The 12,165-nt window shown below is 37.0% G+C and overlaps 1 protein-coding gene across 3 annotated transcripts in view; it reads left to right on the forward strand.

Annotated features, from left to right (window-relative positions):
* Positions 1 to 1,015: 1,015 nt before the first annotated feature.
* SPG11 (SPG11, spatacsin vesicle trafficking associated) overlaps positions 1,016 to 12,165 on the forward strand; it is a 73,676-nt gene continuing 62,526 nt past the window's right edge. For all 3 annotated transcript variants that reach the window (XM_015595893.2, XM_015595892.2, XM_006920418.3), the window contains exons 1-7: positions 1,016 to 1,319; positions 3,655 to 3,839; positions 4,687 to 4,911; positions 6,336 to 6,537; positions 9,978 to 10,115; positions 10,301 to 10,749; positions 11,801 to 11,946. In XM_015595893.2, coding sequence (XP_015451379.1) covers positions 1,066 to 1,319; positions 3,655 to 3,839; positions 4,687 to 4,911; positions 6,336 to 6,537; positions 9,978 to 10,115; positions 10,301 to 10,749; positions 11,801 to 11,946 — 1,599 coding nt within the window. In that variant the 5' untranslated portion in view covers positions 1,016 to 1,065. The remainder of the gene's footprint in view (positions 1,320 to 3,654; positions 3,840 to 4,686; positions 4,912 to 6,335; positions 6,538 to 9,977; positions 10,116 to 10,300; positions 10,750 to 11,800; positions 11,947 to 12,165) is intronic.

Below are 12,165 nucleotides of genomic sequence, written 5' to 3' on the forward strand. Positions count from 1 at the left end.
CGGTGTTACTAAAGTTGGAAAAATACTTTAAGAAAGGAGAGAGGAATGATTGAAAGAGGATGGCTAGTTGTGGCACTATGGAGATCGTTAGTCTTGAGGGGCAGTTTTGTTAGAGGTGGCAGTCCGATTAGAGAGGTTGAAGTGAGGAGGGAGGGAATTTTTCTGACTACAAGAAGAGACAACTTGGAATTTTCTAAAAGGGAAGCAGAAATTTGACAGTAGGTGTTGATGTAGGTTAAGGGAAGTTATTTTTCTTAAGAATGACATGTTATAGCATGTCTGCATGATATTGGAAGCATCCCAATAAAGGTGGTGAAAAAATGCGGAAGAAAAAAATTTACAGACACAAAGCCATAGAACAAAAGGAGGATGGGCGTCAAAGCAAAAAACGGAAGAGCTGACCTTTGGTAGCCATGTAATTCCATCTGATTGTGGAAAAGAATGTGTTAAGAAAGGTATTGTTGTCTATTAGGACCCTTTCCAAAATGACTACTCCCCATCTCTTTCCTCACCACCCCTTCCTGCTTCGTCCTCTCCCTGCTGACGATCTTGGATCATACTTCCCTGAGAAAACACTTATGAAAAGAACTCCACCACCTCCACCCCTTAGCCTGTTTCCCTGCCTATTACAATGGGTATTACTTGACTTCAGCACTCAGTTCAACTCCCTCCGGATGGATCGGTCCACACTACCAAGGACATTGCCCCATCCCAGGGACTGTACACAAAATTAATAGCACGCTAAGAAAAGAGACAGGAACCGTAATCCAACAGCTAAGTGGCAGCTAGATTAAAGTGGCAAAGCGTATTGCCACAGAGCACAGCTGCTACAGCCTGCCTCCAGCTGCTAAATGAAACCCTCAACTATTACAGTGTAGTTAACAGCTGGCTCGAGACTAAAGCAACGTGGCTTTGCGAGACTGGGCGGTGCCGGCCACCAGACAAAAACAAACAGGCATACGGCTGCAGCTGCAGCAGTCACGAGACTGTGAGCGGGTCGGCTACACTGCGCATGCCCAGGACGCAGTTTGGCGTAGGTGACCGGAAGAAGCGGCCGGACCAAAGATGGCTGCAGAGAAGTGGTCCGGAAGTGCTGCCGCAGGCAGTAGTTGCAACCATAAAGCCATGGAGCGGGTTTTACCTATGTTGTTGGTGCCGGTCCCCGCCGAGGCAACGGGGCGGCTGGGATCCCGGGCGCAGTTGCACAGAGAGCAGGAGGTTCTGGGGAGCCTGACGGCTGCAGGCAGCCTTCAAGTGCTTTCCTTGGCGCCAGGCGGCCGGGGCGGGGGTGGCTGCTGCCTCGACGGCCCCTTTCGGCAGTAAGTGCTGCGGCTGGGCGGTGTGGGAGGACTCCCAAGCCCTCGCTCGGCTGGCCCCAGTGCCCCGCTCCTAACATGGAGGTAGCGGGAGAGGAATGACAGCTGCGGGAACCCTTTCCTCGCCTTGATGCATCTCTGCACCCTCGCTTCCCGGTATTGGGTGGGCGGAGACAGCATCCCGTTCCTCTGCTAGCCACGGCGAACCTGGAATGGCTCCCAGTTTAGGCGCTGATTATTTTATTTAACGCAGGTTGATCAGTCGTCACTGCGCCGTGAACCTTGCCCACGTAATCCCGAGCTGGTGTTTTAACAGATTTATCTCTAATTGGAACCATCCTGATAACTTTTTTTTCCATAAACGGGCTTTCCCCCGCTTCTTCAAGGACAGCCTAGTTTTTACACTCATTTATTCGCTCAAATATTCATTACGAGCTTACTGTTACCTAGGAGCAGTGCCTAAAAAGTTGACTAAGACAATTCTATGTGAGGCTTACATAATTTGGGAATCCAGGAAAAAAACTGATCTATTTCTACTTCTGTAACTGTTGGTCCAAGACAGTTTTTAACATCATTAAGTTTGCTAGTGCCCTCTGAGTCTTTGGGTTCTTTTTATAATAGAAAACATTTTGTAAATGATCTCTTTTAGACTCAGTAACCAAGAGGTGTCTTACCGTGGAATGTCCAGGTCCTATAACAGTACTTGATAGTAGAGATTCGTTCGTTAAATGAGTAAATGCTTTAACTTGTTCTGTTTGTCTTTATTCCTGATCTCTAGTTGCTTAGGAAGAGGTCTCTCTCCCTAGGGAGAGTAAGTTTATTCAACAGTAATAAGTACCTATGAATACCCCTTTGCAAAGGAATGAGGCTGAGAGAAAAGCAAAACTCTTTAGGTGTTTGAGAACTTAACAAAAGATAAGACATACATGAATTAATGGGGACATTCATAAACTACTTCATGAAATTAGGGGGGAGTGGATCAAGAAGAGCTTTTTAATTTTTCTAATTGAACTGAATTTTAATTAAAATACTTCATAGGGTATTTATAGTATTCAGGGTTTAACTTCCTACTTTTCTAAATCCTTTTATAGTATTCAGGGTTTAACTTCCTACTTTTCTAAATCCTTTTTATATTGTTGAAATCACTGCATTTTATATTTTGTCATTTTCATTGAAAATTTCCTATCTTTCCACTTGGTAATAGTCTATGGTGCTAATGGTGTTAGTGGTGTCACAGTATTCTGCCTTTTAAATATATCTTAATTTGTTGAATATTTTCCATATTCAACATTTAGATTGTTTTCCAGATTTTAAGTGTAAACAGTAATTGGGTGTTAATGAAAAATCAGTCTAGGTATAAAGATAGAACTATAAAATGTGTTAATCTTTAATAAGGACATAACAGCACTAAGTACAGTTTTTCTCGATACAAAACTTACTACTGTGGAAAAAAGCTTTTTTAAAAAGTTGAAACTATCAGTATGGTAGCCTAATCTCATTCCATTGCATTGTTTTCCTAATTGAGGTTCTTTTATTTTTAAAACATAATTAATTTTTTTATTTAACTTGAAGCTATAGTATCATTAGTGTCCTTCCATCCTTGTTAGCCAGCGTTGGTATGACATTATACTGCTTTAAAAATTCTGTAACTGGGCTGTTCAGCAAGGTAGCCTTTAGCCACATGTGACTTAAAATTTAAAATTTATTTCTTCAGTTGCATTACTCACATTTCAAATATTAGTAGCCACATGGGCTGTTGGCTACTGTATAGGACTATGCAGATATATAGAATACTTCCATTGTCACAAAGTTCTGTTGGACAGCCATTCTGTAATATAGAATTATAGAAGCCTTGAAGTCTTCAGGTCTATTAATACAAATCACTTTTTTAAAGTCATTGAAAGCACTGCAGTTAGCAAAGCCTATTTTGTTAATCGTGAGTACCACTTCATATCAAAAATATATATATGTGTGTATGTATATATATTTGATTGTTGAAACTTACCTTGATTATGACAGTTCTTTTAAACACATCATCAGTCAGGATTTAGGATGAAGGAATAAAAGCAGCCATCATTTCTTGCTTCAAGCCCCCTTTTCATCACCCACTTCTATATTCTTTTGTTGGCCTCATTAGGGCTGAGGGAAAGAAGTAGGAAGGGGGAGTGGGGAGAGGCTGAAGTCCTAGAGCAATTTACGTTTTTTTTAGTTGAATGGAGAATTAATGCTATCATTAATTGAACTAAAGAACTGTATTCATTCTCCCCTTCCACCCTCACCATTGTTGGATAAATGCTGTGGATGTGGAATATGATAAATAATCTAAACTTTTTCTTAGCTTTGTGTGGGAGGATTGTCATAACAGCGGCACACCAACAGACAAGCCCAGACTGCTCGCTCTTAGTGAAAATTACGAACTGCTCATCTATGAATTTAATTTGAAAGATGGACGATGTGATGGAACCATTTTATATAGCTATACTGAGGAGACATTGCAAAAGCTCATTGAAGATCAAAATATCAGTAAGTTACAGGTGGTCTTTCAGCATGTTTAAATCTGTGATATAACCATATAATTTTATATATTTCAGGAAAAATTCTTTTAGAAGTGAATTCAGAGTGGAAAATCTTTCTTGTCCAATACTAGCCACTACCTATATGGAGTCATTAAGCACTTAAAATGTGGTTAATATGAATTAAGATGTCCTTTAAGTGTCAAATACATACCATATTTTGAGGACTTAGTATGAAAAAAGTAAAATATCTCAATAGGTTTTTGTATTAATTACATGTTGAAATGACATTTTGGATATAATGAGATAAATAATATAAAAATTAGTTTCACCTGTTTCTTTTTTCATTGTAGCTGTTTCTAAAAAGTTACATGTGTGGCTTGCATTTGTGGTTGGATAGTGCTAATCTAGACTGGTTACAGAGCTACTAACTATGTCTCATCCTAGGCTGCAAGGAGCAGAAATCAAAGCACTCATTCTTCAGTTTTTTAAGGCAGTAGTATACTTGTCACCCTTGATTTTAAGGTTTCTTCTTTTTCATTTTTAAAACAAGTCTGTGATTGTTCTTGTGGGGGTCCCATAGGTAAGTAGGCTTTTTCGAATCTTCTGGTGTGCTGTCGGACTATCCATAAACAAAAGAAACAGAGACATTGTAGACTATCTTTATTCATCTCCTTATCTACCTTCCAATGACTCCTTGCTTAGGTGGATATGAGTAATAACTGCCTAGAGTTGGACTGAGTTAAGTACTGTTTTGGTTTTGTTTTGTTTTACCTGTTGTATTATGTTTACAGAAAAATTTACCCATTGTAAAATTGTGACCAGTGAGTTTGAAATAATGTTCTTTTGTTTCATAGGTATTTCCTTATTATCTTTGAGAATTCTGTCATTTCACAATAACACATCATTATTGTTCATCAATAAAAGTATCATCCTACGCATTATATTCCCTGAAAGAGATGCTGAGATTAGAGTACTCAACTGTTTCACATTACCCTTGCCTACACAGGCAGTGGACAGAATTATTGACACGCAGCTCTGCAGAGGAATTCTTTTTGTTTTGAGTAGTTTAGGTTGGATCTGTATCCTTGGTGGTAAAGATGTTGATATGCAGGGAAGGAGAGTACCTAGAAGGATGAACCTTTTTAGACTTTTAGTTTTAGGAAATTGGGATATAGGTAAATGATTAATTTTTCAGTAAAACTTTTTAGGGAAAAAGATCTTCATGAACTTAAAGTACTCAACTATATTGCTTTATATTCCATTCGAATATTTTCCAGTATATGCACATGGTTTTTCATAGTCATAATCATCCAGCGTATTTATTTTCAAATAATATATGCTCTGTATTACCCATTCAAATATGTTTATTATCTATTACGTGCTTGTTCCAGGAAGGATTTAGATGATGCTTAAGATACGATACATATATTTTCATGTATGAATATAAGCCACCTCTTAATGATTCCATCATCATATTAGTGAATCGTATGGTTTGCTTAACCACTTTTAATTTATTTTTGGAAAATATTACTGTTTTTTTTTATCTCTAGCATATCCATAGGTCATCAGCAAAATTATTTCAAAGGCTTGAAAAATGACCTGTTATATGATTTTGGAATTTTCATTTCTGAATTTAAAGGAACAGTTTTTCTATTTTAGATATATCAGTCTATATTAAAACTTCTTTTGTAAAAATGTCATAAATTATTGGATTAACGTCATTTTTATTGCCAGGTTATAGAACTGTGCTGTCCAATATAGCACTAGGCATGTGTGCTTTGAACACTTGAAATTGGCCAGCACGACTGAAGAACTAAATTCTTAATTTTATTTAATTACTTTAGATTTAAAAGCTGATACTAGATTTGGCTTTTAGAGAACGCTTAAGTATGTTTGGAACAACTTTGATTGTTCCAAGTTCTCAAATGTAAATTTTATGAAGTCTAGATACAGATCAGTTATTTTCAGTGAAAATTGTGTCCAAATTGAGATATTCTATAAGTGTAAAATACCAGATTTTGAACACTTATGTAAAAAAAAAAGAATGTAATATAATATCTCAATTTTTTAATATTGATTACATGTTGAGATGATAATTCGCATTTACTAAGTTAAGTAAAATATGTTATTAAAATTAGGTTCACTGATTTCATTTTACTTTTAAATAAGGCTACTAGAAAATTTACAATAACAAACGTTTAGCTTGCAATATATTTCTCTTGGACAGCACTACTGTAGAACACTAGTAGAAAATATTACCATTGTCTCAGGGCCTGGCATAGAGTAGGTATTCAGCAAGTACTATTGAATGAACTCTCCATCAGGTTGTTTATTGGGCTACCAACTTCATAGTCATCTGGTTACTATGATGGGGGCAACCTTAGTGTCCTTCTGTTACTATTCCTACAGGGTTGGAGCAATGAGGTCTATAGTTCTCTCCATCCTGTGGTTTAAATGGTTAGGCATACTTAACACTGGCATTTTCTTTAACTCTAACTCAAAGACATATTTGACATGGTGGATGGTACACATGTAGCTCATGTGGATTTAACACTTCACCAAGAAGATATGTGTAATGAGCAGCAACAGCAGCCAGCCAATATTTCTTCCTTTATTTCACTGAAAGTGTCTCAAGACCTAGATGTTGTAGTGATTGTCAGCTCCTCCAACTCTGCAGTTGCTCTCAACTTAAATCTATATTTCAGGTATGTAAATTACTGCGATCTCAAATTTGAAGTAAATAATGAGAGCCATAAGAGATTAAAAATGTACTTGTTAGCTTTTTTATACTAGTTTTCGTCTTCTATTCAGTTAGATCATGTTCTTGTTACTACTTAATGAACTTATTACTGTATAATAATTTATTTAAATGACCACTAGCCACCTTTTTATTTTTGGATGTATATCAGAATTTTGATTGATTTATACGATATGTGTTATATATGGTTTATGTCATCATATAAGTGAAAAAGTAATCAAGCACAATTTTAAATGCCCTTGGCTGTTATACATTATCTACTCATCTCTTGCCCCACATTAGAGTAGAAGAGAAATGGGGTTTACTCTGCGTTAGAATTCTTTTGTGGCCCAGAGTCATGGCTTCCTTGGAGATTACTTATCTCTTTTAAGGAGTTTGATAAGATATTAAGCTAACTTTGTCCAGCTGAAGATTTTGTCTGGCGTTTCCCTTGGAGAGCCCACGCTTTTGACTCTAAATATATTAGTAAAAATTGAATGTTTATTTGCGTTGCTTTTTTATTTAGATAGTATTCTAATTTCTTCAGATTTTATGTTTGAGAGGGGTATGTGTGTATGCGAATGTGTGCGTGCACACGCACACAGTCGCCTATACATTGCAACTTGCTTATCTAAATGTAGGCCAGTCCACATTTAGTACTTTCAGTATTTACCATTATGATTTTTGGTCCTAACAATATGAATGAGATAAATAAATCCTAATAGTTGGATTGCACTTTGATAGGTTTTATTCCTTATTGCTTGGATCACAGAAAGGGTAAATTCATCTTCACATACCTATCAGAACTTTTCACCACTGTGATTTTTTCACTTTTCTTTTTTGAATCTTTGAGCAGAGATAGTTAGCACATTCTCAGATTGTGTGATTGTTTACCAGTAGGCCGTTTTTATTGACTCGAACATACCTTGTATGTGTAGTTACCTCCTAATCGGTAAAAACAATTAGGAAACAATTTGTCAGGTGAGGAGGGAGGAAAGTCTACTCAGTCAGCTATTCTAATCCTTGAGTGTAGGGATCTCTTCCTCTGGATGTTTTGGCAGCACTCCAAAAGAACTCATGAGAGCACCAGGCACATTCTTTAGAACAATTTCATTGAACTTAGCTACTGTTAACATCAGCCAAAGAACTACTGTTCTGTTCCCTGCCGTAAATTTAGGGCTCTGTCCTGTCCAGCTAAATCAGTGATATGTTTATTAATTATTTGCATGAATGATCTTTAATATAATTTCTCTGGAGTTACATGAATGATCTTTAATATAATTTCTCTGGAGTTGACTGTTTTATTTTCTAAGGGTACTCTGAAATCTTAAAGTGTTTCTTTCAGTTTACCTTAGCTGTCCACTCTTATAGTCACACCCTGGGCTTTGTTGTTATTTGAAACTGCTCCTCCCCCACATCACTTTTCTATACATATCACTCACTGACCACAACCTTCCAAACTTTCCAGCTCACCTACTCAAGTACTTCTACTTCATCTGGCATTTGACCTCACTGGAATTTCCAATCTGTTGACCTTTTACTTTCTGTCTTCACTTCCCTCCCTTTTCAGCATAGGTTCCGTGACCCATCATTTCAGTCACCTCTTGCATGTCCTTTAAAACTCTTGTTTCTGCCCTGTGGTAGTACTTGGTCTGACAAAATCTTTTTTTTTACTCTGCCATTTCAGTTCCTGCACCCAACAACTAAGCACTTGTGAAAAAAACACAAAGAATAATTGATACTACTGTTAAGTTTACATTTGTGACCTTCAACTGGTCTCTCAATATTATCTGGAAATTTTGCAGTGATTTTGTTTTTCATGAATCCCTTCTTTACAACAATGTTTTTAAGCCTCCATTTTCCTCAAACCTCTGTTCTCTTTACCCCCAATTCTTTGGTGGTAAACTTTGCCTCCTCTTTATAAAGGAAGTAGACCCCATCTATGGGAGCTCCTTTAGTTTCTCACATATTACAAACCTAGTTTCCTGCACTCATCTTCTATGTCTTCCCTTCTATTGCAATGGACAGATTCCCCTACTTTAATGAAAACTCGTCCCTCTGTGTATGCTTTGGGTTACATTTCTTCCTGCCTTCTCCATGTCCTCTTTTTTTGTATTTCCAACTTCTTAAGTATTAGGTTCACATCCAGTTAACCACCAACTCCTAGCCATTATACCTCCTGAGTGTTTCTTGAACCTGTCCACTTAACTCCTCTGTCATCACTTTAATCCATGCCACTATCATCACTTACCCGAACTAGCTTAACGGCCTCGTAATTGGTCTCCTCATGTCTGTTCATACCCCTCTCAAATCTATCCTCTGTAGAATAATCAGAGTGACGTTGTTAAAATTCATATTTTATCAGAGATATAGCCAGGTATCAACATCTGGAGGCAGATATATCCTTTCTCCATGTATCATCTTTCTCACTGTCATCCTGCCTTTTTTAACTTCATCTCGACAAATCTGTGTCAACATATTACCTTCAAATTATTGAAAGGATTAATAGTTAATAATTTAAGTGCTTGGGGAATTTAGATGCCTACCTTTCTCCACCTAGCTACTCTTCTGCATCTGATTATATCACTTTTCTGCTTAAAACCTCATTACCTTTTTTCCCCACCAAGATAAAAACTAAAAATCCATAATCCATAAAGCTCTGCACTGTCTCCTGCCAACCTCTCCAGCCTCATCTTTCCTTCTCATTTACTATGCTTTAGCTACCCCAGCTTCTGTGTGTTTCTCAGATGTGACAGCCCTCTTTCTGCATATACTTTTCCACCTACACCCGTGCTCATACTTTGCCTTCCTAGTGTTTATGTATTCCCCTGTCTCAGCCTAAATCTTCTGTGTAGTGGTGGTATAGTGAATGATTAAAAACCTTTATGGTCACATTGACCTGGTTCAAATCTAGCTTCACTGTTTCTCTGAACCTTAGTTTACGTATCTATAAAGTGGGAGTATATTGACTTCATAGAGTTGTTGAAAAGCTTAAATAAGATAATTTATGTAAAGTTCTTATCACATCTGCGGTATAGTAGACAATAAATGCTCTTATATCTTTATAAAACTCACTGCCCTTAAGGACCAGATTCTTTTTTTAAATTGAGATATAATTGACATATAACATTAGTTTCAGGTGTATAACATAATGACTAAATATTTGTATATATTGTGAAATGATCACAGTAAATTAGGTAGCATCCATCACCATACCTAGTTACAAATGGGTTAAATTCCTGCTATAGGAAATGGAGATAAAGAGTCCTATTCAGGATAACTTATTGTCTACACTGTTTCTTCTCTGTGACACACCCTCCTCTACCCCCTGAGTTTTTAATAACTTGTAGTAACACAGATTTGGATTTGATCACTATTTTTGACAATGGCTATTATTTTAAAATGTAGGCAACACCCAGGACACATACTGCGTGAAAGAACTCTACAAGACATTCCTATCGAAGGCCCTAAGGGAATAGATGAAGATGATCCTGTTAATTCTGACTACAACATGAAACTGACCAAGTTTTCCTTCCAAGTGGATAGGTACAGAAACCACCTTTTTGGATTTACTTTATTTCCATTTTTTGTCATGCTTAACTCCATACTTTTTCACTAAAGGTTTTTACAGAGGTAGACACTTTTTTTTTTAAGTGCAGCTTGCTCCTGATTTAGTGTTTTGCTTAGTTCCTTTCACTTGTAACAGGTTTGAGTTCTACCCTATCTTCCAGGTCTTGGAAAGCCCAGCTATCATCATTGAATAAGACAATAAAGAGCTCCAAACTGGAGTTTTCCCATTGCGTTCCATGGTTCCAGGATATTTTGCATTTGGAGTTTCCTGAATCTCTTAACCACAGTATGAATGCGCCAAGCTGGCCTTTCATTCCACAGGACATAATGCACAGTCAGTATAATTTTCCACAGAAAGATCATACTAAGACCAGTGATCCAGGAAGAGCATGGAAAATGATGCACATCAGTGAACAAGAGGAACCCATCGAGCTTAGATGTGTGTCTGTGACAGGATTCACTGCACTGTTTACTTGGGCAGTGGAAAGGATGGGCTGCACCATTGTCCTTTGGGATTTGGAAACCCAGGGCATGCAGTGCTTTTTCCTTGGCCAGAAGTGTATTCCTGTAGACAACAGCGGAGACCAGCAATTGTGCCTTGTTTTGACAGGTGAGAATGTCTTGTATCAGGTTGAAATCCGTTGCTGAGAAGTGTGCTTTCTTACTGTATTTTACTTCTGCTGCCCTGGTGGTATTAGTGTCCACTGTGTCCTCCTCTAAATGGTAATCTTTCATAGGGGACATTTGGTATAATTCTTGGTAATGTGTCATATGATTCCTGCCCAACTACATGCTAATATAAGTCAGAGAAAGTTTAAGAGTAATAAAGGTTGATTTTTACTTGGGTAAGCTTCACTTAACTTTGGTACATGCAAAGGTTGCAAGCTGGCTGATTGTGGGCCTCATATGAACTGTAGATTTTTTTTTTTTTTTGGCATGTACTATCTACACTTTTAAATAAGATTTTATTATAAACATGTAAAATTAGAGAGTTTCACACAAACTCTGGATTCCAGCTGTTACTAAAAAATGATAAGATCTGGCAATATTAGACCTGCTTTCCTGCAGAATAATTTATGTGTTGGAGCTGAATTTGTTTCTTCAATGAACCATTTTTTTTCTGGTTAGGTTTCTCTTGCATGTGTCTCACCACCTGCTTGGAACCTGTAGGCATTTGGGTCTGTTATTTCAGACACATATTCATTCAGCATTTATGCCATAACCTCCTACAAAGCTAATGAATGTTGCGATTGAACTAACCACGCGTGTCTTCATTATCTCGATTTTGGCAATCATGTATTTCTGTGTGTCAAGACATGCTATTATTTCATTTTTGTAATCCAGCAATGTGACATCTCTGTAAATAGTTAAAAGTTCCAGGTATTGATTGTGCAAGATAGATAAGATATAAAATAAAAAAGTGAAATTTAGTGCTGTTTCATAGAATGAGTTGTTCTTAGTAGACCACCTTAATGATCAGTGTTTAAAAAATAGAACTCTTCTTTAACATTGAAAATCATGAAAGTCATAATAGTAGCGGATGCCCAATAAATCTATTTGTAATTATAGTGCTTAAGTATTCAGTAATTAGAAATTAATTCCTGTAATAATCCTAAAGCCTAAGTCCTGCTAATTTATTAAAACTTTTATTTTTCCTGTAGAAAATGGACTGTCTCTGATTTTGTTTGGTTTGTCTCAAGAAGAGTTTTTAAATAGACTAATGATCCATGGAAGTGCCAGCACTGTGGACTCTCTTTGCCATCTCAATGGTTGGGGAAGGTGCTCAATCCCCATACATGCCCTAGAGGTAACAATTAAATGTCTAAGGAACGTTGCTTGATTTTTTTTTTTCTGTACACTCTTATTTGACTGAAAGTTTAGGAGAATTCATTTAACCTAGCAGCAAAATGAGCTATAGTTCACCTGTCTATTTGCTTAGTTCTGGCTATTTCATTACCCTAACATTGCTTAACAGTTTACCCTTTTGGCTTTAAAAGATATAAGATTATAATGAACACTATTTAAG

Source organism: Pteropus alecto, unplaced genomic scaffold, assembly GCF_000325575.1.
Source record: "Pteropus alecto unplaced genomic scaffold, ASM32557v1 scaffold86, whole genome shotgun sequence".
Classification (NCBI taxonomy): domain Eukaryota; kingdom Metazoa; phylum Chordata; class Mammalia; order Chiroptera; family Pteropodidae; genus Pteropus; species Pteropus alecto.